At 43.2% G+C, this 26326-nt stretch overlaps 1 protein-coding gene across 3 annotated transcripts in view; it reads left to right on the forward strand.

Annotated features, from left to right (window-relative positions):
* The window catches only part of GXYLT2 (glucoside xylosyltransferase 2), a 93572-nt gene that overhangs the window by 63551 nt on the left and 3695 nt on the right, over positions 1 to 26326 (forward strand). Inside the window, exons 4-6 of one of the 3 annotated variants that reach the window (XM_045051866.1) lie at positions 11707 to 11958; positions 13081 to 13204; positions 23803 to 24084. In XM_045051866.1, coding sequence (XP_044907801.1) covers positions 11707 to 11958; positions 13081 to 13204; positions 23803 to 24084 — 658 coding nt within the window. The remainder of the gene's footprint in view (positions 1 to 11706; positions 11959 to 13080; positions 13205 to 23802; positions 24085 to 26326) is intronic. The other 2 variants (XM_019825029.3, XR_006593902.1) reach the window with 2 other exon arrangements.

The raw sequence follows: 26326 nt of genomic DNA on the forward strand, positions 1-26326 counted from the left end.
AAATGAGAAAATAATTCAACAAAGGCCACTGGTGTAAGAAGTGGTGGGAAAGGGTTCTTAGGTGTTGTGATGAGGAGACTGGGAAGGGAGAAGGGTGGGCGTTCTCCAGGAAGCCTTACTGGGGAGGTACCATCTGAGCTCAGATCTGAAGGATAAGTCAGAACTGGGTGTTCTAGAACAGTGAGTGGAAAGCTCTGCTTCCCATGGGGGAAGGCTTCACTGACAGGCCAGGGAAGTTGCTTATTCCCAGTCACAGAAACTCAATGGAGCTTTATGGACAGGCTCCCAAGGAGGGGAGAAACATCAAATCATTGCTAACTTATTTACAGCAGCACGTATGATCTGGGAACATCGTCCATTTTCACACTAATCATAGTTCTGATTTTTTAAGCGATTATCTAAAACAATAGCTCACAAACCTTGAAACTGACGAAAGCATCAGAGGCCGCACATGTATTTCATAGCCAATAAACATGCTCTTTTTTAAAGAATTTTTTAATGTTTTATTCATTTTTGAGAGAGAGAGCAAGCAGGGAAAGGGCAGAGAGAAGGGGGACAGAGGATCCAAAGCAGGCTCTGTGCTGATAGCAGAGCACCCAATGTGGGGCTCAAACTCATGAGCGGTGAGACCGTGAACTGAGCCAAATTCGGGTGCTCAACTGACTGAGCCACCCAGGTGCCCAAATAAACATGCTCTTTTTGAGCATATTTGGAGACCTTATCTTCTTTACCTCAGATGTCAAGAACTTAGGGAATGTAGTGAGAGAACATTCCCAAAGCTGATTCCTTGGTAAGTAAGAAGTCCCCAGTTTCCATTTATTTTCCTTCTGAAAGAAGAGATTTATGTGTTAGTGCCTGTCTCAGCAAAGACTTAAGACTCTGACAGAGGAGACCTTGGCCGTATGTAGGAAGAGAATCAAGAGCTTATTGGCTCTGTAGTAAGTTATTTCACTCCCCAGCCTCTGCTGACTTTGACAGTAACAGAGTGATAATGAAAAGTTTAAGACCCTGAAGCCAGAAAAACCTTAGGTTAGGCTAGGAGGTGAAAGAACACCACTGATAGAAGACGAGGTTGGAGGTGAGCAGAGCATGTCCATTCTCCAGGGCCTTTTATGGACGATGGTATGTCTGTGACTACTTAAAGTTCAGTGACAAGTCTTGAGGGGGTTTAAGAAGGAAAGTGGCATCCTCTAAAGTAGATTTTTTGAAAAAGCCTCCCAAGCAGTTCATAATGGTATAAGGATCAAGCCATCGGGAAGATGTCACCCACCTAAATGAGTAACAGAACTTCCAAAGCTACAAAGCAAAAACATACTTAGACAAATAGACAAATCCACAGGCTGAGTTGGAGACTTCAACACTTCCCTTTTTATAATTGACTGATTAATGTGAAAATGAGTGATGGTCCCAAATCATAGCTGGATTTTTTTTTTTTTTTTTTAGTTTTTATTTAAATTCCAGTTAGCTAACATAGAGTGTAATATTAGTTTCAGGGGTACAATTTAGTAGTTTCACACTTACAACACTCAGTGCTCATCACAATAAGTGCCCTCTTTAATTCCCATCACCTATTTCACCCATCCCCCCAACCCATGCCCCCTCTGGTAACCATCGCTTTGTTCATTGTAGTTAAGAGTCTGTTTCTTGGTTTGCCTTTCTCTCTCTTTCTCCCCCCAAGGATCATTTGTTTTGTTTCTTAAATTCCACATATGAGTGAACTTCAAAATGGATTAAAGACCTCAATGTGGGGGCGCCTGGGTGGCTCAGTAGGTTGAGTGTCCGACTCTTGATCTCAGCTCGGGTCATTTTCTCAAGGTTGGTGAGTTAAGGCCCCACATCGGGCTCCACACTGATGGTATGGAGCCTGCTTGGGATTCTTTCTCTCTCCCTCTCTCTCTGCCCCTCATGCATGCCCTCTCTCTCTCTCTCTCTCTTTCTCTCTCTCTCTCAAAATAAACATGGGGCTCCTGGGTGGCTCAGTCAGTTAAGCTTCTGACTCTTGGTTTTGGCTCAGGCGATGATCTCAGTTTCATGAATTCAAACCCTACATCGGGTTCTGTGCTGGCAGCATGGCGCCTGCTTGAGATTCTGTCTCCCTCTCTTTCTGCCCCTTCCCCATGCATGCTGTCTCTGTCTCTCTGAAATAAATTAATAAACTTTAAAAAATATATTTAATAAATAAATACATAAATACATAAACTTAAAAAAGTGTTTTAAAAAGACATGAAGGTGAAGCAAGAAACCATTAAAATCCTAGAGGAGAACATAGGCAGTAACCTCTTTGACATCGGCCAAAGCAACTTTTTACTAGATATGTCTCCTGAGACAAGGGAAACAAAAGCAAAAATAAACTACTGGGACTTCATCATATCTGTTGATGTAAGTGAATTTGCAGTAATTTCACATTTCTCTCCCCCTTCTTTAATGTCTGGAGGTAAAACTCCATGGAGCTCCTTTGGTTAGAATAAACAAACAGAAAATCAGTATGGGTATAGAAGTCCTTGACAACAGTATCAAACCAAGTTGACAGCTACAGAACTTATAGAATACTCCACCCAACAACTACAAAATAAACCTACTTTTCACATCTATGGGGAACATTCACCAAGATCCACCATATGCTGGGCCATAAATTTGAGAGGACTGAAACCATGTAGACTCTGCTCTGTGACTACACGATAATTAAGTTAGAAATAAATAACAAGAGATGGGGCGCCTGGGTGGCTCAGCTGGTTAAGCGTCCGACTTCGGCTCAGGTCATGATCTCACAGTTCGTGGGTTCCAGCTCTATGTCAGGCTCTGTGCTGACAGCTCAGAGCCTGGAGCCTGCTTCGGATTCTGTGTCTCCCTCTCTCTCTGCCCCACCCCCGCTTGTACTGTGTGTGTGTCTCTCTCTCTCAGAAATAAACATTGAAAAAATTTTTTTTTCTGATGAATAACAAAGAAATCTGGAAAATCCCAAATGTTTGGAAATCAAACCACACACTTGTAAATAACCCATGGGTCAAAGATTAAAAATCCCTCTGGATACTCTGTGAAGAATACATTCCGGGGGCATAAGTGTGGACACAGACTAGCAAACAGACCTTTCCAGACTTCTGGGGGAGCTGTAATCATGCCTTGGAGAGGGAGAGTAAAGGGCAGATTCACATGTTCTTGGAGGAAAAGCTGATGGAACTCTCTAGGGTTTGGTGCGGGCAACGTGAGTAGAAGTGGAGGCATCTGACCTTGGGTTTTCTGTCACGTCATTTTTTTTTTTTTAATGTTTATTTCTGAGAGAGAGAGAGAGAGTGAGAACAGGGGAAGAGCAGAGAGAGAGGGAGACACAGTATCTGAAGCAGGCTCCGGGCTCTGAGCTGTCAGCAGAGTCCAATGTGGGGCTCGAACTCAGGAACTGTGAGATCATGATCCAAGCCGAAGACGGACGCTTAATGGACTGAGCGGCCCAGGCGCCCCCATGGTTCACATCATTTGACATCTCCCCTTTGGTCTCAGGATCCAGTCAGCATAGCTTCTTTTGGGGCCCTGCTCACTCTGCTAGTCTAATCGCTCACCAGCCTGGCTTTCCTGCTTTCAGCTTCAGCCCCACCCGGCACCTTGCCATCCCATTCTGCGTCATGCTCTCTCTCTCTCTCTCTCGGTTGTGGACCTTTTCACATGCTGTTCCACTTACCTTTAGAACTCTTTGCTCTGCTGTTCACTTATTGCTCAGCAGAGATGTTGCTTCTTCTGGGAAGTCTTCCCTGCTTTCACCGCAGACTGGTTTAGGGGCCCTGCTGTGTGCTTCCGTGCTACCCCTGTCATCCCCCACACCTCACTTTGCTCTGCCTTTTACCTGCCTCCCCCATTAGACCTCCTTGAGAGCAGAGGATATGCCTCGTTCTTTCGATACTGCTTCTACAACTGCCGCTACTGCGATAGCCAGGTACTTGTACCCCACACTGTGAATCAAGGATCTTAGCCCTTGAGCAGAGCATGGACTGCCAACATTGACCGAGTGCCTGCTATGTGTTTGCCACACACTTCGCACGCCCCGTCTCATTTCATCATCCCAGCAGTGCTATGAAGTGGGCTACCTATGCCCCTCACAGGATGAGAAACTGAGGCTTAGGAGGCGTCAGTGGCTTGCCCAAGACCACACACTTAGTAGCAGACACGGGATTTGAATTGTTTTCAAATACAGTAATCCTGTCTCATCCACGTTTTGCTCTTTGCAGTTTCGGTTACCTTTGTTCGGCCTCAGTTCAGAAGCAGGTGGTCCTCCTTCTCACATAGGGCCAGAGGTCCTCGGTAGCCTGACGGTTCGTCACAGTGCCTGCGTCACTCACTTCCCGTCATGTCATCTCATAGGCGTTTTATCATCTCACATTGTCATAGAAGGGTGAGGAGAGTACAGTAAGATATTTTGATGCTTATTTTTATTTTTGAGGGGGGGAGGGGCAGAGAGAGACGGAAACACAGAATCTGAAGCAGGCTCCAGGCTCCACGCTGTCAGTACAGAGCCCGACACGGTGCTCGAACCCACAATCCATGAGATCATGACCTGAGCCGAGGTCGGACACTTAACGGGCTGAGCCACCCAGGCACTCCTAAGAGAGACAACAGTCACGTAACTTATTACAGTATATCGTAATAATTGTTCCATTTTATTATTAATTATTGTTAGCCTCTTACTGTGCCTAATTTATAAATTAAACTTTATCATAGATATATACACAGAGGAGAAAACACAATATAAATAGAGGACTCAGTATTATCCACCGTTTCGGGCACCCACCAGGGGTCTGGGAATGTATCCCTCCTGGACTGTGGTGGGGGGGCGCTACTGTAATTAGACTTCAAACCCAAAGCTTTTAACCGCCAAATTGTACTGTCAAAGTCAGAACAGGACTGGAGCAAAACAAACTTGAAGGTAAGCTGTTGAGCCCTGGAGAATTTTGTTGCCTGTGGCCAGCCTCTTGTCCTCACAAAGCACAAGGAGCCAGCAGGTTGAGGCGGTGAATGGAGCAGGTCCAGGAGTGCCCATTACACCCGCAGGATCGTGTACAAATAGCTATTGTGTGCTCCCTATCTGCCCCGCTTTCCTAAGAAAACAAAGGCCTCATTTCTAGCACTGACTGATTTCCATAAGGGAATTAGAATGGCTAATTTTACATCCTTTCGGTAAATATTCCTCTTCCCGTTATATCATGGCCAAATGATCTTCTTCAAATTAATACCCGCAATCATTGCTGCAGAATTAGCCTCCAGAGACACACTGTTACAGAAAGAGTGAGGTTTTTTTTTTTTCCTTTTCTCCTGGTGTTTTGTTGTTTTTTTCAGATAAAGAGTAAAAAGGCCTTCTGGACTTGTTTTCCCTCAAGGTAATAAGTAGATTATGATATGAGAAAGTTCAAAAACTTCGTTTCTTCTCTGCCTGACTCTGTGTAAGAGGTTTTTTGTGGTTGACGTGTTTTGAAGGGCTGTGGGCATTGCTAGGAATGGTGGCTAATTGCACTTGACGCCTGACGAGGGAGAACAAGAGCCTTCTTACAGTAACAGCACTGTTTGTTATGGAGTACTTACTGTCCACCAGCCATGGTACCCCGTACCTCGTGTGTGTTGTTTCTCTGGGTCGTGAGGACAACCTGGGGACAAGGGTGGTGGTGGTGATACTGCTTTACAGTTTTTACAGATGGGGAACTGAGGCCTGGAAAGCCTGAGGGCCTTGTCCAAAGTCACAGGGCTAGGAGGTCATCCTGCCGGGAACTGAACTCACAAATACCAGACTCGAGACTTTAAGGATTGTCCCTTCTCCGAAGTGTATCGTTAGGGCTGCTTCTGTGTGTCTGTTTGGAAATAGGGCCTACATACCAAAACTCTAAATGCTTAGTTTAATAAGCTCACGCCCTTGTAACCACCACTGTGGTCAAGCACTAGATGATTTGACCATTGCCCCAGACACCTCCCATCCATGTATCCCCTCCTAGGAGCACCCATGGGCTTCTTTACATTTCAGGGAGCGCTGATGCAGAGGAGGGAGTGAAGGAACTAGGCTTCAACGGTCACAAATGGGCCATTGCCCTGTGAGGGCCAGACAGGTAACTCGGGAGTGACACATATCAAGTGGCATCTCAGTTAAAGGTGACTCTGTGGTACCTTTTGTTCAGGTTAAAATCCTTGGAGTTGCACTTGACTTTTCCCTTGTCTCACATGACACGTAGAGTCCATCAGGAAATCCTGTTGGCCCTGTCTTTAAACTACATGGAGGATTCAACCACTAGTCCCTTGCTGGGTTGCCACTACGCCGTCACATCTCAACTGAATTATTAAAATGGTGTCCTGGGGCGCCTGGGTGGCTCGGTCGGTTAAGCGTCCGACTTCGGCTCAGGTCATGATCTTGCAGTCCGTGAGTTAGAGCCCCGCGTCGGGCTCTGTGCTGACTGCTCAGAGCCTGGAGCCTGTTTCAGATTCTTTGTCTCCCTCTCTCTCTTCTCCTCCCCTGTTCATGCTCTGTCTCTCTCTGTCTCAAAAATAAATAAACGTTAAAAAAAAATTTAAAAAATAAATAAATAAAAATAAAAATAAATAAAATGGTGTTCTAACTGGTCTCCCTGCTTCCCCTGCATATCGCAGTCATCTGTTCTCAGTGCAACATCCACAGTGACCATCTCTCTGAGTCAGATCGTGTCACCCCTCTGTTGAATCTCATCAGTGGCGTCCATGTCATTCAGGGTAAAAGCCAAAGTTCTTCCCAGGGCAAACAAAGCCCTAACTGGCCCACGTACCTCTCTGTCTCCTTCCCTGACTCTTCTTCCGTGTGTTGGCCCTGGTCCAAGCACACTGGTCCCCAGCTGTTCTGGAAGTGTGCCAGCCTGCTTTATTCCCATTTGCTCACCCCTTCTGAGCAACACTTTCTCTCCAACCCGATTCAAAATTGCAAACTCCCTGTGTTCCTGGTACCCCTGGTCCCTTTCCCTGCTTTATTCTTCTCCTGCTTCCATACTATATCATCAGTATAATGTATCTTATTTATTATCGGACTCCCTCATGAAGGCAAAGATTTTTGTCTGTCTTGGTCACTGCTGGTCACCCCTGGCACCTAGTGGACCCTCCATAAATGTTTATTGTATAAATGAGCAGAAGATGCAAGGAGTGCCTGTAAACCAGCACCAGCAGATGTTTCCCTTGTAGGATGCAGGCTGTTCTTGCTGGGGCCGTGGATTTCTTTTAAGACAGAAATGCAGATATTTTTGAGAAATCTTCAGTTTTTAAAAAATGTTGGCAACTAAATAAATTTTTTCAAAAGGCTATGTATGAAATTTTCTTAAAAATCCATTCATTGGCTGAATCTGACCCACAGGCCTTAGTTTGCAATCTGTAGTATAAGTTGAACTGGCTTTGCCTTTTGTAAAAAAATTTGTTTTAATGCTTTATTTATTTTTGACAGAGCGGGGGGAAAGAGAGAGAGAGAGAGAGAGAGAGAGGGAGAGAGAGAGAGAGAGAGAGGGAACAAGCGGGGGAGGGGCAGAGAGAGAGGGAGACAAAGAAACTCAAGCAAGCTCCAGGCTCTGAGCTGTCACCACAGAGCCCGACTCAGCTCACAAACCACGAGATCATGACCTGAGCAGAAGTCAGATGCTTAACCGACTGAGCCACCCAGGCGCCCCTGGCTTTGCCTTCTTAACTGAAGACTTGCAAGTTTTCCAGAATTAGCAGCCAGAAAATGTATTCCTAAATTTTTCTTCCGTGTCCCTTGGTCCTAGTCCAGGAAGCACGTCTCCAGAATCACACATCACCAGAGGAGGGGTTAGATATGGCTTGGAGAAGGTTTGTAGAGGGTTTCCACCTATGAAGTATTCGGATCTGGGGCCTGCGTGGGTGCCATCTGGTGGTGCCAGCATTGGAATCCAAGTGTCCTTAAATGTTCGTCACTGGTCTTCCAGATACGCATCACTTCTTGCCATAGTGCATGATCCCAGGCAGTCCTCCAGGGCAAGACTTGCAAGAAAATATGAACTAAAATGAATTGCAAGGCTGAAACCCTGAGGTGTGCTCCGTGTAGGCCCAGACCCTGAAGTGTGATCAAAAAGACACCCTCTTACCTTGCTGGTTGAAGTCCAAAGGGGTCTACTTCTAGAGAAGTAGTTTGGCAATATGTATCACGCGTACAAATGCATGTACTCTTTGACTAAGGAATTTACCCTACAGAGAAACTAATGTGTGTTGGAAATGAGTTAAGATGAGGAGGTTTCTCACTGTGACACTTTTTTTTCATAACAAAAGCTTGTAAATGACCTAAATGTTCTATAACATGTAAGTAGATAATAATAAGTAAAAAACAATAAACAAAATCTTTGTGTGCCGATACGTCAAGTCCTCCTGCGTGACTGTTTTATTTATTTATTTTTACAGCAGGCCGATAACATTGTGTATGCTCTGCTACCATTTGTAGCATGAAAGGGGATTGTACATGCATAGCTCTATACATGCATAAAATATCTCTGGCACAGCAAAGGGCAGTCCGTTATCAGCGGTTACCTCTAAGAAAGGGAGTTGGTGACAGAATCACAAGGAAGAATAAACTGTCAATAAATTTACTTCAGGATATTTTTATTTTGAACTGTGTAAATATTTACTACATTAAAAAGAAATGCCAGGGTACCTGGGTGGCTCAGTTGGTTAAACAGCCAAGTCTCTGTTTCGGCTCAGGTTATGATGTCACAGATTCATGAGCTCAAGCCCCACCTGGAGCTCTGTGCTGACAGCGTGGAGCCTGCTGGGGATTCTCTCTCTCCCCTCTCTCTCTTTGCCCCTCCCACACTCGTGCTCATTCCGCGCCCCCCCCCAATAAATAAATAAATAAATAAACCAACAAACTTGAAAAAATTAAATTTAAAAAAGGAGAAAAAGAAATGCCTTATTATGTGCTTAGAAATTTCCCTAGAAAGGCACCTATTGTAGTGTTGTTTCTAATAATAAAAAACGGGAGCAGTCTTTCATATCAAATAATTGGATATGGGTTAAATAAAAATTTTACCCTATGTGAGTTTATTCTCATTTTATACATTTCTGTTACAACTTTTTTTGCCTTTTTCTCTCTTGATTAAAGATATTGCCTGTAACTTCATATTGGAATATGTCTATTCTTCAGATCTTTTTAGTTTTTTTTTTTTCCAGACCTTCTTCAGAAGAGTCTTTTTGTTTTCTTCTTTTTTGTTTTGATGAGGAATGGTAACATTTTGAAGAAGAAAGTAATTATAACTTTAATAAAAATGATTAAGGCCAAGAAAAAAAATTAGGGTGATCAAGTCAGCAAGCTTATCACTTCTTAGCCTTTTGGCTAAGATCAAGTGCAAATCACCAAGCTTGATTCTTTTGGGCAGATGACTGCATAACCCTTAATTTATTAAAACATTACATTGTGAGCTTTTATTCAGGCCTTATTAGATAATTAGCCATAAAGAGAAATTTGTACTATTTCACATGGGTTTAAATAGGTTTCTCTTCCTCTCGAATTCTGTAATTCTAAGTTAGCTTTATACTGGAACACCATACAGTCTCTTTTCCCTGAAAACACATTCTAGAAAGTGACTTAATCTTGTTATAACCTTATTAGCCAAAATGCAGCCATCATTAGCATTATTTGACATATGAACTTGGGCAGAGCCCTTTATTTTGCTTTAGTTTTTCTTCCCAGTAAAATAAATTGGCAGAATGTTGAGCCCTTGGGATTGTGTTGGACATGCAAGACATCATAATTGTATTTACATGTAGTTCATAATTTTTATCACAACATGCATTTACTAATACTTTTGTAGAGAGTTTGCCCTTGCTCCAGCGTACTCTAGAACTGTAATTAAAAAAAAAATTATCAAACAGAGGCTGATCTGTGGCAAATTTTTTTACCTTTCCATGGGAAAATAAGAAAAAATAAGGACAAGGTAGGGGAGTTTTTAAGTTTGTGTGTTCAATTCGAAGGATTCATCTTAATTCTAAAATCGAGATTGTCAAGTTGTTAAGATGGATGTCAAGATAATCTTTTAAGAAATGATAGGTGATCATTATTATTATTAATTTTTTTGTGATCGTTATTCTTAATTTCATTTTATTGGTTTGTAAAATCTATTCCTCTACTAGATGAGAAAGAAAGCTGAATCCTGTGGCTGATCACGTAAGCTCTGAAATCATTCAAATCTGAAATCTGCATGATACCTACATCATATAGTGCACATACATGTTCATCAGTTTTAAATATTGGAGATTCCAATGGAATATTGTCTTAGTCGACTTGCCGTAACAAAATACCATAGATTGGGTGGCTTAAACCACAGAAATTTCTTTTCTCATAGGTCTGGCGGCTGGAAGTCAAAGATCAGGGTGCCAGCGTGGTCGGGTTTTAAGTACCTCTTCCTGGATTGAGGCACTGCTTCTCATTATTTTCTTTCATGATAGACGGAGACCAAGGTGTCTGGCCTCTCTTCTTATAAGGGCACTCATCCCTTCATGAAGACCCCACTCTCATGACCTAATTGAACCTTAATTTCCTCCCGTAGGCCCCATGTACAAATACCATCACGTTGCGGGTTAGGGCTTTAGCATGTGAATTTTGAAGGTACAGACATTCACCCCAATGCAAGTGTCACTATGGTAGTAGGTGTTGTGGAGCTGTTTGGATAACATTAGGCCAGGGATATGGGAATATTCAAATCCTTCCTTAATTAAGCTACCACTAAATTTGGGGAATAATGGCAAAACAAGGCAAATAACACTATTACTAACTAAGGCTTTGAAATCTCTAACTCCAAGGCAAAACTCTGGTAAGCAAAGCAGTTAGGACAGGAGAATTCATTTGCTTTATTAGATGGCTGGCTTGAAAGAACAGCAATAGAGGTTGAAATCCACAGCCCATGAGCCAAGAATGGCTTTTACATTTCAAATGGTTAAAAAAAAAATCAAAAGATTTTGTAGCATCTGAAAATTCTATAAAATACAAATTTTAGTGTCCGCAAATAAAGTTTCATTGGAACACGGCCGTGCCCGTTCCTTTATGCATTGTTGTAACTTTCATGCTACCATGGCAGACTTGTATTGTTGCCATGAAAAGAGACTGAAAGAGACTGAAAGATTTATTATCTGACCCTTTAGAGAAAAAGTTTGCCAATCCCTGATCTACAAACCAAGCTTGCCAATGATTTGTTTCACCTGTTCCCGAGACTAAATCTTAGCTGAAAATGTTTATTCAAAAAGGTGCAGTTATACCCATCGGCACTAGAAGAAATGGATCCAGAGACAGAGAGTATTTACCCCAAAGCCTGACATGAGCTAGTCTAGGGATTGTCCACTTCAGGCTGTCCAATGCCAGACCCTCATTCTAAGAAAAAGTGAGAAAGACAGATGGCTTCACTGAAGGATGAAAGTACACAAGAGACCCTCAGTCCATATGCTGATGGACTGAAAGTTCAACCCTTCCCAAATACAGTCTAGGGTCCTAGAATTGAAGCAAACTAAATGAAGGTTTACCTTCCTTTGAGTCTCTACCCTTCAATTAATATGTATCCTTGGAGTCAAAGGAGGAATGGAAGCTAAGAGTGGTACCACCCTTTCTGCAATTCAGCCTTGATCAGTGAAATGGATGGCACTGTTGACATATCAGGCTACTTCCTCTGTTTCTGATTTGTTTTGGTTTTGGTTTCTCTCCCCTCCCCCCCCCCCCAACACACAAAGGTGATTTTAAAGGATGTGGATTCACTTCTCTATGTGGACACTGACGTTCTCTTTCTGAGACCTGTCGATGACATATGGAAGCTTCTGAGGCAGTTTAATGCCACCCAGCTTGCAGCCATGGCCCCTGAGCATGAAATCCCCAAGATTGGCTGGTACAGCCGCTTTGCTCGGCACCCTTTCTATGGCTCTGCGGGAGTTAATTCAGGAGTCATGCTGATGAATTTAACTCGTATAAGAAGTGCCCAGTTTAAGGTAAGGAAATACTTTATATTTCATGTTTAAAATTTGGGATTTTGTCATTTCAACAGTGATGTTCCTAGATTGTCAATGTACTGCTTTTGGAAGTAAGGTGCTTGTAGGTGAGGAAGGAAGGAGCCAGGGAAGAGGAAAATATTTGCAAAGTTATGAAATGTTTGTTCAGGAAGAGCCCAGGTGTTTATGGTATTTAAAGCTACAGCACAGTTACTCTTCAAGAATGTTATGTTGCATTTCTGAATTCTATAATGTTTGAATTCTGTGTTTACCCAAAGCTTCAAAAACCATGGAAAATTTTGTGAAATTATCCTAGGGATATATTTACATATGTATACAGAGATATTTGTACAAGGCTGCTCATGGCCTCATCTTTTATCCTAGTAGAGAACTGGAAAGAACTTAAATGAACCTCAGTAGAGAGCTAGTCAATTAAAAAAAATCATCCTCTAATTAAGAAGTAGATCAATCTATAGGTAAGATACATCAGATCTCTAAAAAGATATTAAGGGAAAAAAGTTAAAGTGCAACAAAGCATGGTACCATAAGTATGATCTCTTTTATGGCTTAGAAATTTCCAGAAGGAATACCTAATAGAATACCTGATTGTTAACCGTGGATATTTCTGGGAAGAGTGGGGGTGGAAATGGTAGGAGGATGGAGGAAGAATACTTTTACTTTTTAATTTTATCTTTGTGTGCTATTTGAATATTTAGTCTATAAATGTGTTGCTTTTATTTTAAAAGTAAATTATGTTAAGACAAGGAGAAGGTGTTTTCCCTTAGATACCTTAACTCTGCCATCTATATTTTGTTCCTTCCCCTCTGAGGCAGGAATTAAGCATAAGAAAGAGAGTTTCAATTTGGGCATAGTTTTCTGAGTGGAAACTATAGCCCCAACTAGTGGTTCCTGGCCCATCTAGTATCTATGTGCTACCCCATCTGGCAAAACTCTACAGTTTCCAGCCCTAGTTTTGCTTTGTCCTATGTCTTGAGGCCAGCAGGACCCCTCCTATTTGCTTCATAGGGGGATTTGGGAGATTTGGGGTCCTCTGCACTGTTTCTCAGTGGACAAAATGTATTTGCTTTGCCTCAGCCATTCTAATGGTTGTCTCTTTTCCAGAACAGCATGATTCCAACAGGCTTGGCTTGGGAGGACATGTTGTACCCTCTGTACCAGAAGTACAAGAATGCCATCACATGGGGAGACCAGGATTTATTAAATATTATTTTTTATTTCAATCCAGGTAGGCTCTCTTGCGAGAATGCCCTTTGTGTAGGAGTCCGCCCACCTCGCCCCTCAGAGCACATTCCAGCCTGGTCTGCTATTGACTGAGCCTGAATTGTGCCTGTGTCCCCTGTGAAGTGCGTCCTTTCATTCACCCCCTGGGCTTCTCCCAGAGGCGGCCCACACACTTCTGACACAAAAGGCCAAATGTTGAAACCTCCAACACTGGACTCCGTTTTTTGAGAATGTCTTTTCGATTTTTGCCACACCATTCTTCTAAGAAGTGTGGTCCAAACTAATGGCAGGGCACAGAACTGAATGACAACATTATAGGCTAGGCACGAGGCCTTCCACAGCTGAACAATGGCTAGATTGAGGGGAATTGATTTCTTGAGATCCCTACAGTTAAGTGACTTGTCTGGGAGTTAAATGAGCCTAAAATAAGGACTTAGATTCTCCAGTTCCTTTTTCTTTTCACGGGAGGCAAAAGATGTTCTTAGATTGTTACATCAGTGATTTGGCGGAGTTGGGGGACGGAGGGAGAAGAACATTTCTGATCTATGTTTCTTGGTTGTTGTCGACACCTAAAACTAATAAAATTTCCCTCTTTCTTCTTTGCTAAAACCATTATTTATGTTGTTAAAAATCAAAACCATGTTTTCTCCTTGAGAAAGACCTTTGGGGGAAAAAAAGGGCACTCCTCACCTGGACCTATTCCATCCATTTCTTTGCCTTTAAAAAAATCCTGAAGTAGAGACTCCTGTTTATAAAGACTTCTTTCTGTCTGTCATGTCACCTTGGAAGCACCTACTTTGTACTTGAAATTTTTTTTAAACAAAACTCTGAACTAAAACCTAATGTCGTATGTCGTTGGATCTAAATGGAGCAAATCCTGGAAAAGAAAAAAAAGCAGATTGAAACTGAGTTTCTGGGGAAAATTCCCACTAGTAATTCATTGATGAAGGGAATGTCTTGGCCATTCACTGGTGGCCTGTTTTAATCCATTTCCCTCTGACAGTAACAGGGAATTTAAGGTCTGTATCTCCTCCTTTTCTTCATAAGCAGATTTCATCTTTTTTTCTAGGTGTTGATGTATTAGTTAGGACTCTTGGTTGCATATAAAAGATCCCCCAAGTTAGCCCAAGCACAAAGGATACTTTTTTATAAGCAAACTGATGTCTGCTAGAAACCAGGGCGGGAAGGCCAGCAGGCTCAGCCCGGGACATGAAGCAGGACGGGGAAATTGATGAGGATCCCAGGTCGAACTTGCTTTCTCCCACTGAGGTTGTTTATTCTTCTCGTTGTGGACCTCATTCTCTGCTCCTCAGGCCTCAAAGTAGAGGTGCAGCCACATGGAAGGATTAACCCCCAATTCCATCCCAATTCCAAATTCCCAGGGAGAGAAAGCAGACGGTTCCAGCTAGGCCAGGAGCATGGAGCTGAGAAATCATGGCTGACATTTATTATTTACTACTAAATGCCAGGTGCTGTTCTAAGCATTATCTTCTTTAATCCTCAAAACCACCCGAGAATATAATCCCCATTATACAGACAAAGATACCAAGGGACAGAGAGTTTGTTCGATAATTTGCAGCACTGCTAATGAGTGACGGAGGAGGGGTACAAACCCAGGCCACTCCCAACTTCAGCCCTATGAGTTTGGGAGAGAGGGGAAATTCTAAACAAGGGGAATCCTACAGAGCTGGGCAGACATCCCAAAATGTATCTCTCCACTGAATTATTTGTCCTTTAAATATTGCAATTTTCCCTCTGTAATGTGGCTAAAACTATCTTTTACAAGCCCATCTGTACATACTCCCAAATAGGAATTCAAAAGATTCGCACAATTTCCTCCCCAGAAATCCTCTTAGCCTGTTGCAGATTATTTGAGGACGTGATCAGTGAGTAAATAATACTTGAAGGCAGTTGTAAGCAGCTTTGCAATTAGACAGGAGCCCTTGTCTTTAATTGGAGCTGAAAACCAGCTGGTTTTCTCTGTGCTCCCCATCGTAAATCCATTGAGTACTTGAACATTATAAAATAATTTTTCAAGTTGTTCTAAACCCTGGTTCTGAGCAGGACCAATAACCAAGTTTTCTAGCTTTAGCTCAGCAAATTACTAGGTAACTCCTTGATTATTCTTTGTGTCACCTGCATTGGATCTTCCTTTTTCATACCTTTTTCAGGTGCTTTATTAAACATGAGATCTTTGAACTGAAATCCATTGATATCTTTCACATTATAAGCCTTTTCTTTGTTTATATGGGTTGCGATCACTCTCTCTAAACCCGAAAACTATTTTGAAAAAAGATGTGTCACCTTTATCCCTAGAAAGGAGAGGGGGAGAGGAGATTGGCCCCGACACAGGATATAAACATACTTGCTATTATGGTTCTGTAAGTTGCCATGGACAAAGAAGCAACGCACAAAAAACCTGAACACATGTCTGGAACATTACTCTTACGGCCTCCTGTGGTCAATAACACCACTTGTTAAAATGTGTGTGTTTTTTTTTAATGTTTATCTATTTATTTTTAGAGAGAGAATGGGAGGAGGGGCATAGAGAGAGAGAATCCCAAGCAGGGCTCCACGCCATCAGCACAGAGCCCGACGCAGGGCTCAAACCCATGAACCGTGAGATCATAACCTGAGCTGAAATTGAGAGTCAGACGCTTAACCAACTGAGCCACCCAGGTGCCCTTTAAAATGTGTTATAGTCAGGCCAGCTAAGGAAGGGACCAGGGGGCGGTCCTGGGAACACATGGGGCAGATTGTGCTAGGCCTCTTGGGAATCTGCTAAGGACCAAAGCTGATTTCTCTATCCCTCAGAGGCCCCAGGATCTCTGCTGTCCTTGCTTCTCTCCACGCCTACCTGATTCCATTCTATTTCTCAGCATTCTCTTTATATGTGGCCCAGCCTAACAAGCCCACAGCCAATGATGATGCATATTTGGTAACAGCCCCCTATGTTTCCTAATTCACATTCTTGAAGAGAGAGAGAAACCAAGGAGAGAGAGAAAGAGAGACAAATTTTCCCAGCCCAGCCTATAACTGATTTCCAGCCCAGCTGAAACTTAGTTCTCTTTGGATAGGGAGACCACCCACAATCTGGTCATCAGGAGCCAGAAGAGCAAGGCCTTGTGGCATTTTCCTTTCTCAGACATGAGCCCCTAGGTCTCTCCTTTCTTCGGGAATAATTTTCATAAAGGTGGGCTGTGCGCAGGGAAGGAAGGAAATGAAACCAGCCAAGTATAGACGACGAGGCAAGGCACTCAGCCAGATAGTAACAGTAGGATGCTGCCCACCGGGAGAGGGAAGAGCTGAAATATCCCTGGAATATACCCAGGTTGTCATGGGCTCTACATAGGGTAGTTGAGTGAGGGGTTTGGTGGGGCCACAGGGAGCAGGACACATACTCACATGGCACAGGTCTCTTCAGTGGCCCCATTAGGGCCTTGTTCTCACACTGCCAGGATCACTGGAGCCCTGCATTTGAGTGTGCAGCCACCCTGGACCCTCCCCCACCCCAAGAGCTCCCAGCATCTGGCAGCGATGAGTGTGTTGCCGGAGTTGACAGCCCCCACTATCTGGTGTTAGGACTGTTCTGGGAGACTGGAAACACCTTATTGTTTGGGGAATCTGGGGGTTTTATGAGCTCTGATACAAAGCACAAGAATGAAGATTGTAGGGTCCTTGTGGGAAGGGATTGTATCTACTTTTTGTCTTTCACGTGCAAGACTTCACGCCTGAAGCAGGGTTGGTCTTCAGAAGTGTTGGCTGGTTGAACACATGGATTTAAGAGAATGAAGTGAAAAAGGGAAGTGAACAGAGGAGAAAGTCCACAGGAGGGAAAGCGAGGAGAGGAAGGAGAAAGAGAAAGTAAGAGAAAGCAGAAGAACACATGTGGTAAAGGAACGTATAAGGTTCCATGCACTCATTCATTCAGCAGATATTTTTGAGTGCCTACTATGTGCCAGCCACCATGGTGGGCACTGGGGATACGACAGCAGATAGAATGGACAAGTTCCTCTTTTCATGATACCCACCTTTTAATTGGAAGAGGTAGCCTTCCAAAGAACAGCAACTAGTTCCAAATCACACGTTGTGATAAATGCTATCAAGGGAACAGATGAGAGGTTGAGAGAAAGAGCCTGTCTGGAAGGAGAGGATTGCTTCTTTAGATTGTGCGATCAGGGAGGCCTTCTTGGAAGAATTAATTGCCCTTCTCTGGAACAGGGCACATTCTGGAAGAAGGAAGAAGAGGATGCTAGGAAAGCCTAGTTCCAGAATGAGACAGTAAAGAAAAAAAACTAAAAAATGAAAATAACTGTTAATGATGCAATCCAACAGCCTCCATTCTGTTGGTAATATAGCAAATGAGGAGTAAGCCTGTTTTACCATGAAGTGAAGATGACCAGGCATTGAGCTCTTCCATAATCTTAGAGATCTCAAGAGTACGAAATAATCAGAAACGTAAGGAACAATCAATTCACACAGTACTTTGCAAATAGTTAGGAGGCTCTGGAAATAAATGTAGACCCCTGAAGGGATCACTAACGGACTCCAGAGCCATAGATAATCAGTTAATGAGCTTCTTTATCTATGTAAAATGAGAGGAAAATAGCAAAGACTCAGGGCTTAAACAGGGCTTGGCTTGGAAAAATATTTTAAAATAAATTGCAGTGGTTTAAGGCTCTGGGGATTTGGAATTTTAAAACCACTCACCGTATTATTTCCCGAGCAGCGGAAAGTAACCTGGACATTTCCCATGCTAACATTTTTAACCATCAGATTTTGACAGCCCTGATAATCGTGCTTAAAATAGATCCATTTCAGAATGGTTATTGATCACATGCCAAATAACCATCATGAGTCCACTCTGCATGTTCATCAACTGATCTCCATAGGGTTTGCCTCTTCAGTCCACCCCTCTTCTCCTTCCCCCCTTAAAAAATGGAGATTGCAAAGTGTAACCCATGCAAAGTTTGTGAATAAAGAGACACGTCTGTTACTTTTTAACTGCCCACTCTTGATTTTCCTTTATTTGGGTAACAGGGCTCCAGTTTTCTCAGGGGAATTACTCTTCCCTCTCTCTCTCCCTCTCTCTCTCTTTCTGTCTCTTCACCCCCTCCCTCTCCCCCTCCCTCCCCATACCCCATTCGCTCTTGCAAGCAATCTTAGAGCCTAGTCTGCTCCTGACTCCCACTCGCCCAGTCAGACCATGTCCTCCCAACCTGACTGGGGATCCAGGAGTAGAAAGTAGCCAAGGTTGTGGAACTGGCAGCAGTCGTGAAAAGCTGACATTAATTAGTGCCCACCTCTCAGAGCCCAGGAGCTGTCCCACTTCTTGACCCAGTTCAGCTTTACCTGTGATTTTATGAGCCACCCGCTCTTTCCAAAGGCAAATTCCTTTCTCTTCTTCATTTTCTTCTTCAAACTAGAATCAAAGTTAGTTACTTGCAATCCACTATAGACTGATATTTCTTGAATGTTTTAGGTCAGAGCATTCTATATATGACAAGTTTGTTACCATTAACTTCCCCTTGGAAGAGACTGAATTTATCCTAGCGAAATTGAACGGCTCATCTTTTGTAAAGCACACTCTGATTTCCAGACTCTTCACCATGATCCGGCCATTTTCTCCCTGAATGCTCTTCCAGGCCTGCATTTCTGACTGTCAAAGTCCCATCCTTAGTCTGTAAGCCTGAGTTCAAATGAAACTTTACTTAAATGTCCTCCTTTCTATGAAACCTGATAAAAACATGTTCATCTTACTATATACTCTATGCTGTCTCCTGTACAAGAGTATAAATTCTCCGAGAGCAGGAGCAGAACCTTATCATCCAACGACACCACTGTCTTGCAGTGTGTGAATAAACGCTTGTTTCAATGTATATGCTCCATGTGTTTTGTGTTTCTTCCTCTGAAAAATTCTGAAAAGGATTGTAAAAGATGTGAATTGAATTCTGTCTAGAAACCAGTTGCATACTCAGAGTTCAACCGCTGGGTTCTTAGCTGATCTTTGGGAGATCAGTAAGCCCCTAAACTTATGAGCAAATGTTCTTAGATATATCCAGTTGTACTTTTCCAACGATGGGGTCTAAAGCTTTTGTTAGATTCTTTTTTTACAATTTTTTTAAAGTTTATTTATTTATTTTGAGAGAGACAGAGGCAGTGCAAGTGGGGGAAGTGGGGGAGACAGAGAATCCCAAGCAGGCTCCGCACTGTCAGCTTGGAGCCAGATGTGGGGCTCAAACTTACAAAACCGTGAGATCACGACCTGAGTTGAAACCAAGAGTTGGACACTTAACCGACTGAGCCCCCCAGGCATCCTAAGCTTTCATTGCATTCCGAGAGAGATGCGTGGATCCATAAAAGTTTAAGAATTACTGGCTACCTGCATAGCTACAAACAGTTGGAGTAAAACATTTATTACCAATGTACTATGTGTTGGGAACTATGCTTGACTCATTGCTTTGATTTTGTTTTATCCTACCAGTGACCTAATGCAATAGTTCTTAACAGTAACATTGGTGATAATTATTACACCTAACAGTTATTGTATGCTTTCTAATGTGCTAGGTACTCTTCCAAATACTTATTTTATTATTTTTTAAAATTTACATCCAAGTTAGTATATAGTGCAACAATGATTTCAGAAGTAGATTCCTTAGTGCCCCTTCCCCATTTAGCCCGTCCCCCCTCCCACAACCCCTCCAGTAACCCTCTGTTTGTTCTCTGTATTTAAGAGCATCTTATGTTTTGTCCCCCCTCCCTATTTTTATATTATTTTTCCTTCGCTTCCCTTGTGTTCATCTGTTCTGTGTCTTAAAGTCCTTATATGAGTGAAGTCCTATGATATTTGTCTTTCTCTGACTGACTAATTTCGCTTAGCATAACAGCCTCTGGTTCCATCCATGTAGTTGCAGATCGCAAGATTTCATTCTTTTTGATTGCCGGGTCATACTCCATTGTGTGTGTGTGTGTGTGTGTGTGTGTGTGTGTGTGTGTATATATATATATATATATATATATATATATATATATATATATATATATATATATATATATATACCCCCCACATCTTCTTTATCCATTCATCCATCGATGGACATTTGGGCTCTTTCCATATTTGGCTATTGTTAATAGTGCTGCTATAAACATGGGGGTGCATGTGTCCCTTCGAAACAGCATTCCTGTATCCCTTGGATAAATGCCTAGTAGTGCAATTGCTGGGTCATAGGGTAGTTCTATTTTTAGTTTTTTGAGCAGCCTCCATAATGTTTTCCAGAGTGGCTGCCCCAGTTTGCATTCCCACCAGCAGTGCAAAAGAGATCCTCTCTCTCCGCATCCTCGCCAACACCTGTTATTGCCTGAGTTGTTAATGTTAGCCATTCCGACAGGTGTGAGGTGGTATCTCATTGTGGTTTTGATTTTTATTTCCCTGACGCTGAGTAATGTTGAGCAGTTTTTCATGTGTCGGTTGGCCATCTGGATATCTTCTTTGGAGAGGTGTCTATTCATGTCTTTTGCCCATTTCTTCACTGGATTATTTGTTTTTTGGGTGTTGAGTTTGATAAGTTCTTTATAGGTTTTGGATACTAACCCTTTATCTGCTATGGCACTTGCAAATATCTTCTCCCATTCTGTCAGTTGCCTTTTAGTTTTGCTGATGGTTTCTTTCGCTGTGCAGAAGCTTTTCATTTGGAGGGGGTCCCAATAGTTCATTTTTGCTTTTGTTTCCCTTGCCTCCAGAGATGTGTTGAGTAAGAAGTTGCTGCGGCCGAAGTCAAAGAGGTTTTTGCCTGCTTTCTCCTCGAGTATTTTGATGATTTCCTATCTTACGTTTAGGTCTTTCATCCGTTTTGAGTTTATTTTTGTGTATGGTGTAAGAAAGTGGTCCAGGTTCATTTTTATGCATGTCGCTGTCCAGTTTTCCCAGCACCACTTGCTGAAGAGGCTGTCTTTATTCCATTGGATATTCTTTCCTGCTTTGTCAAAAATTAGTAGGCCATACGTTTGTGGGCCCATTTCTGGGTTCTCTATTCTGTTCCATTAACCTGAGTGTCTGTTTTTGTGCCAGCATGTTCCAAATACTTATAAGCTCAGTTCGTACTCCCCAGAATCCTTCTGGACAAGTGATATTTACAGTCCTCCTCCTTTTACAGATGATGAAACTCGGGCCCACAAAAATTATGTAATTTGCCTGAATGCATGCAAGTAGTGGTAATCCTGCATTCAAACCCAATGGGTTGACTTCAGAGCTTGCCTCCTTAGCCATTACACTGTACGGTCACAGCCAGCACATGATAAAGCTGGAATTCAGCCCCAGATAATTTAGCTTCCTTTTACTGCTTCTAAATTGGGGTCCAGATAACTCACCAACGTCATAGAACCAGGAGGTGATAGAAGCCAACTTCGAACATAGCCTTTGTTTGATTCCACAGCCTTTCTATTCATCCTCTGCCTTAGAGTGCCCTCATTGGACTAGGTCCTCTACGGAGGCTGCAAAGAGGGGGAAGGTTTCCTTTTTTAGTGGGTCCTGCATTACCTGGGAAGAGGCAAAAACCTCCATCACCAGTCTCAAACAACACAAAGGCAGGAACCAGACTTTCCTTTGTCCACTGAATACATAGCAGGCGCTCAATAAATATTTGTTGATTCAATCAGCATATTTACAGAAACAGAGATGGCTTCTAGGGTGATTCACTCAGCAGGGAACATTAGCAGGTGCTTAAGCAGGAATTGCAATTGCAGATGCAGGCAGGTATCAGAAATGAGTGATGGGATTCACCGGGTTACAAAAGGCCACATTTGGGCTGAGGTCAGACACCGTTTAAAAGCACACAGGCAGGGGCACCTGGTTGGCTCGGTTGGTTAAGCACCAACTCTTGGTTTCAGCTCAGGTGGTGATCTCACAGTTCATGAGTTCGAGCCCCGCGTTCACCTCTGCGCTGACAGCATGGAGCCTGCTTGGGATCCTGTCTCTCTGCCCCTCTTCTGCTCACTTGTGCTGTCTCTCTCTTTCAAAACTAAATAAACTTTAAAAAATAATAATAATAAATAAAAGCAAAAAGCATTTTTAGATATTTTCCCTCATGGAACCCTTATGCCCCCCTCTGCACTATTGGGCAGAAAAGTCGCAAAACTAAAAGAGGAGTTTAAATCCAGATAATGTGACTTCAGGATGAGCACTACTCTCTCCCAGCTATGGATTATAAGTGTGAAAGTGAATGTAAGAGCAACATCATGGCGGAAAGGGGTCCTCCAGAGAAAAGGAAAAGCTCACAGGGTGTTGGGAATGCTTAGGAACTGGAGGGTGCCTGGATGTCAGCGTGGCCTGTAAAAACTGAGTGGTAGAATTATTATACACAGTCTGCCAGAGAGGATGTGTGCTTTCCATCTTGAAGTTCTCTGTAATTCTCTAAGCTGTGGTCCTTTCCATGAGAAGGGAGAGCTCTCAGCCCAACAAAAGAGCACAGCTTTATGTTGCTCTTCTGACAATGGTAATTGATTTGCTCTAATGCTTCTGTGTTCTCACTGGGGGCCTTTCTCATAAACAGTGACAAACATTCGCAGAGAGCTTTGATCCATACTTCTCCAGCCCCAGCCCTGAAAGGCATCAAGCTACAGAGCCAGGAAGCTCAGTGGACATGACTTTATTGCTGATTTTACAACCCTAGCTACCAGGAGGAAATTTTCTGAGTCCAACAGAATTAGAGCCAAGTTTTTCAACCTTGGCACTGTTACTTTTATGGGGGCTGTCCTGTTCGTTGTGGAATGTTTCGAGTATCCCAGGTCTCTACCTGCTAGATACCAGTAGTGGCCTCCTCCATATCTCCCTCCAGACATCACCCAATGGCCCCAGGGGAGCCCTGGCAAAGAACCAAAGAGCTTAGAGACACATGCACAAATATACAAGTGTGCACATGATTGCTCACAGTGTATATAGTCACCTTGACACGGGGGCTTTTTTTTCCCTTTGCTCTTTTGGGGGGATTCCCCCCTTTACCCTTGTAGGGTTTTTTTGTTTGTTTTTTCCTTCCTGTTGATTTTGTTTGTTGTTTGGTTTTTAATCCAAAGAGGAATCTTTGCTTCAATCTTGATTCCCATTCAAGTCTATTTCATAAAACCTTTACAAAGAGGGGATTATAAGTGCTAGCATTGTTGACCACCGCTGTGTGCTTGGCATTCTGCTGAATGTTTTTTAAATTTAATCCTCACAGTAAGAGGGAGGTCCTGTTGTACCCATCTTACAGATGAGGAAAATGAAGCACAGAGAGGTTGAATCACTGGCTCTAGGTTGCACAGTTTTTGAGTGAAGACAGTTGGGATTCGGACCCAGGCTGTCTGCTGACCTTGTCTGCCTCCTTGTCCGTGATACATTGCCCTTCTTTTTTGGGTGAAACCTACAGCCCATTAGCATGTGCCCCTTCAATTCCCTACCTCAAAATAAGGACAAAAATGGAGTGACATCAGGGCTGTGGGTCACGGTCACATTCCCATGCACTGAAATCCCGTGTGGTGTGCAGATTATGGAAACACTGGTTTAAGCACCAGTCATGCAAAGGAGAGCCGGCACTGACTGCAGACACCTCTTTCTCTTGTCACCGCCAGAGTGTCTCTATGTGTTCCCGTGCCAGTGGAACTACCGTCCCGATCACTGCATGTACGGAAGCAACTGCAAAGAGGCTGAGCGGGAAGGCGTGTCTGTTCTGCACGGGAACCGAGGCGTCTACCATGATGAAAAGCAGCCAACTTTCAAAGCACTCTATGAAGCAATACGGGATGTAAGTGTGTTCTTGCCGCTGTTCAGCAGACACATGCTTGTTCAGCACGAGACGGTACAGGCGCTTTGGTCACCAGTGCCTTTGAAGGCCAGAGAATCCCCCAGAAGCAGTGAGTGATATCCCTTTCCCCAATCCCAGTCACTATTTCATTATATCCACTTGCCCCCTCACACTATATCCACTCAGTATTTACAACTAAGTCACTCTTTTTTTTGTCCTTAAATAAGTTCACTTAAGGAGGAAATTAAATATCATCAGAAAGAAACCCAGTGCCATTTGCCATAATAGAGGGGAATGTGTTAGGGTAACGATAACATAATAAGAACAAAATGATATTATGCAGCTCGAGCTTAGCCTGTTGCCTGGTTGCCAGCATCCTGTTGAACAAGTGGGCTTGGAGGTGGTGATTAGGACAAGGGGTCTGACTGCAAGTAAGAATCAAGTGTTTATTTACATATTGCAACAGTGTACTCAAGAGGCAAAAAGAGGCACTAGCCCCCGTGTTGCATTTTTACCCGGCAAAGGGTACTGATCAGCAGAATGCAGCCTAGAGGCAAAAGTCATCTCAAGGCCTCTGCATCCTTAGGACCCTGACCTTAGGCCAGGGGAGGAGGAAGGAGAAGGGAAAGAGGGAGGAGTGGAAAGATACCACCCTCCCAATCCATCCCCCCCTCCTGTGTCCATCCTTCCCATCCCTTGTCCCTGGGAGGCCTCGAAATGGAGGTGCCTGGGATGGGAATGCAGATATGCATCTGAGCGTGGCTGGCCCAGGGCAGGGACCTGAGTTTTTGACCCCAATTCCTTCAAGTAAACTACAGGGCGTTGTCTGTGCACCAAGTCAGGTATCACAAGGGTAGCTCCCAGCCCTTCCAGAGCCAGCCAGCAGCCTTGTCATTACCTGTGATTGAGTCTGAAAGATCACACAGTAGAATTTTGGCCTGGAGCTGAACTTCTCACTGCCTAAGGCCCCCTCTTACAACCTTGAAGGGATTGATTAGCAAGTGCTGGGGAATTAAAGATACCTGGGAACTATTTTCTTGCAGTAAATGGGAAAGTTGATAAAAACCTCACTTTGGGGTTCACTACCTAAAATCTCAAATACTGCCTGCTTTTGCCTTGCATCCCATACTGTGGGAAACGCTGCATTCGATGTTGCTTTTTATCTGGAGATTGCTAGGAGTGGCAGAGATTCAGGGATGTCCCTTTTGAAACCGTAATTCCAAGGCGTAGAGTAGGGGTCAGCAAACTCAGGCCAGATCTGCCTTGCTGCCTGTGTTTGCAAGACATGTGGGCTATGAATGGTTTTGTAAATCACTGGGGGAAAAGGAAAAGACGAATATTTCGTAACGTGAGACAGTGATATGAAATTCCAATCTCAGCATTCATAAATACAGTCTTATTGGGACACAGTGACACCCATTCATTTATGTGTTTAGCTGTAGTTGGTTGGAAGCCATCATGGCAGAGACGAGTATTTATAACAAACTGTATAGCCCACAAAGTCTAAAATATTTACTATCTGGTCCTTTATCAGAAACATTTGCTGGCCCCAGACATCAAGTATGTAGATTTAGAGGATTTTTTTCTTAAGAATTTAGAAACCCTCACGGTGTCACAAGTGGGCTTTGGTGGGAGTGAATCCTGAGACACAGGCATACATTTTTGTGTGTGTGAATACTGTGCCTCTTGCTAAGGAGAGTCTCTGGAATTTCCAGAATTTTCTCTGCAGGGAATGAGTTTAGCCTGCATGTAAGCTAAGCTAACACCGCTTTCTTCTCCTGCATTTCCTGCTGGTGGTTTTCAAAGACCAGGTGATTTAATTACACAGAAAATTTGTTCTGTACTTAGTGCTACCATCACGTTAGATATTCAAACATGGCTCCAGGGGCAAAGCCATTGAGGAGTACAAACAGAAGTTCAATGAGTATGCAGCAGGTATATGTACCTCAGAGCTGTTCTTGGGTTTCTTTTGTGATCTGTCAACCCTAGTCTGGAATTGAGCAACTGTGGCTCGAGTTACAATACATCTTGTTTGCTTTCTGGAGGAGCAGAAAGAAAACAAATAACTGTGTCATAAATGATCCTGCCAAATACCCTCAATGATGATCCTTCCATGGGCCTAAAGGGACCATTTTCACTGAATCATTTCAGACAGGAATGCTCACTAACCCCATCCTGAAACCTGAATAGAAGTAGACTCCCTCTTGGAAGACATGTTTCCCCGCTGTCCCCAGGGCTGGGCACCGTCATGTGGTGGGGTCAGGGCTTGGGGTAGGGGTCAACAGACCTTGGTTCAAGGCCCAATTTTTGCCCCTTTCTGGTGATTAGTCGTTAACTCTTTGCTCTTACCT

The sequence above is a fragment of the Felis catus genome, chromosome A2 (assembly GCF_018350175.1).
Source record: "Felis catus isolate Fca126 chromosome A2, F.catus_Fca126_mat1.0, whole genome shotgun sequence".
Lineage (NCBI taxonomy): Eukaryota > Metazoa > Chordata > Mammalia > Carnivora > Felidae > Felis > Felis catus.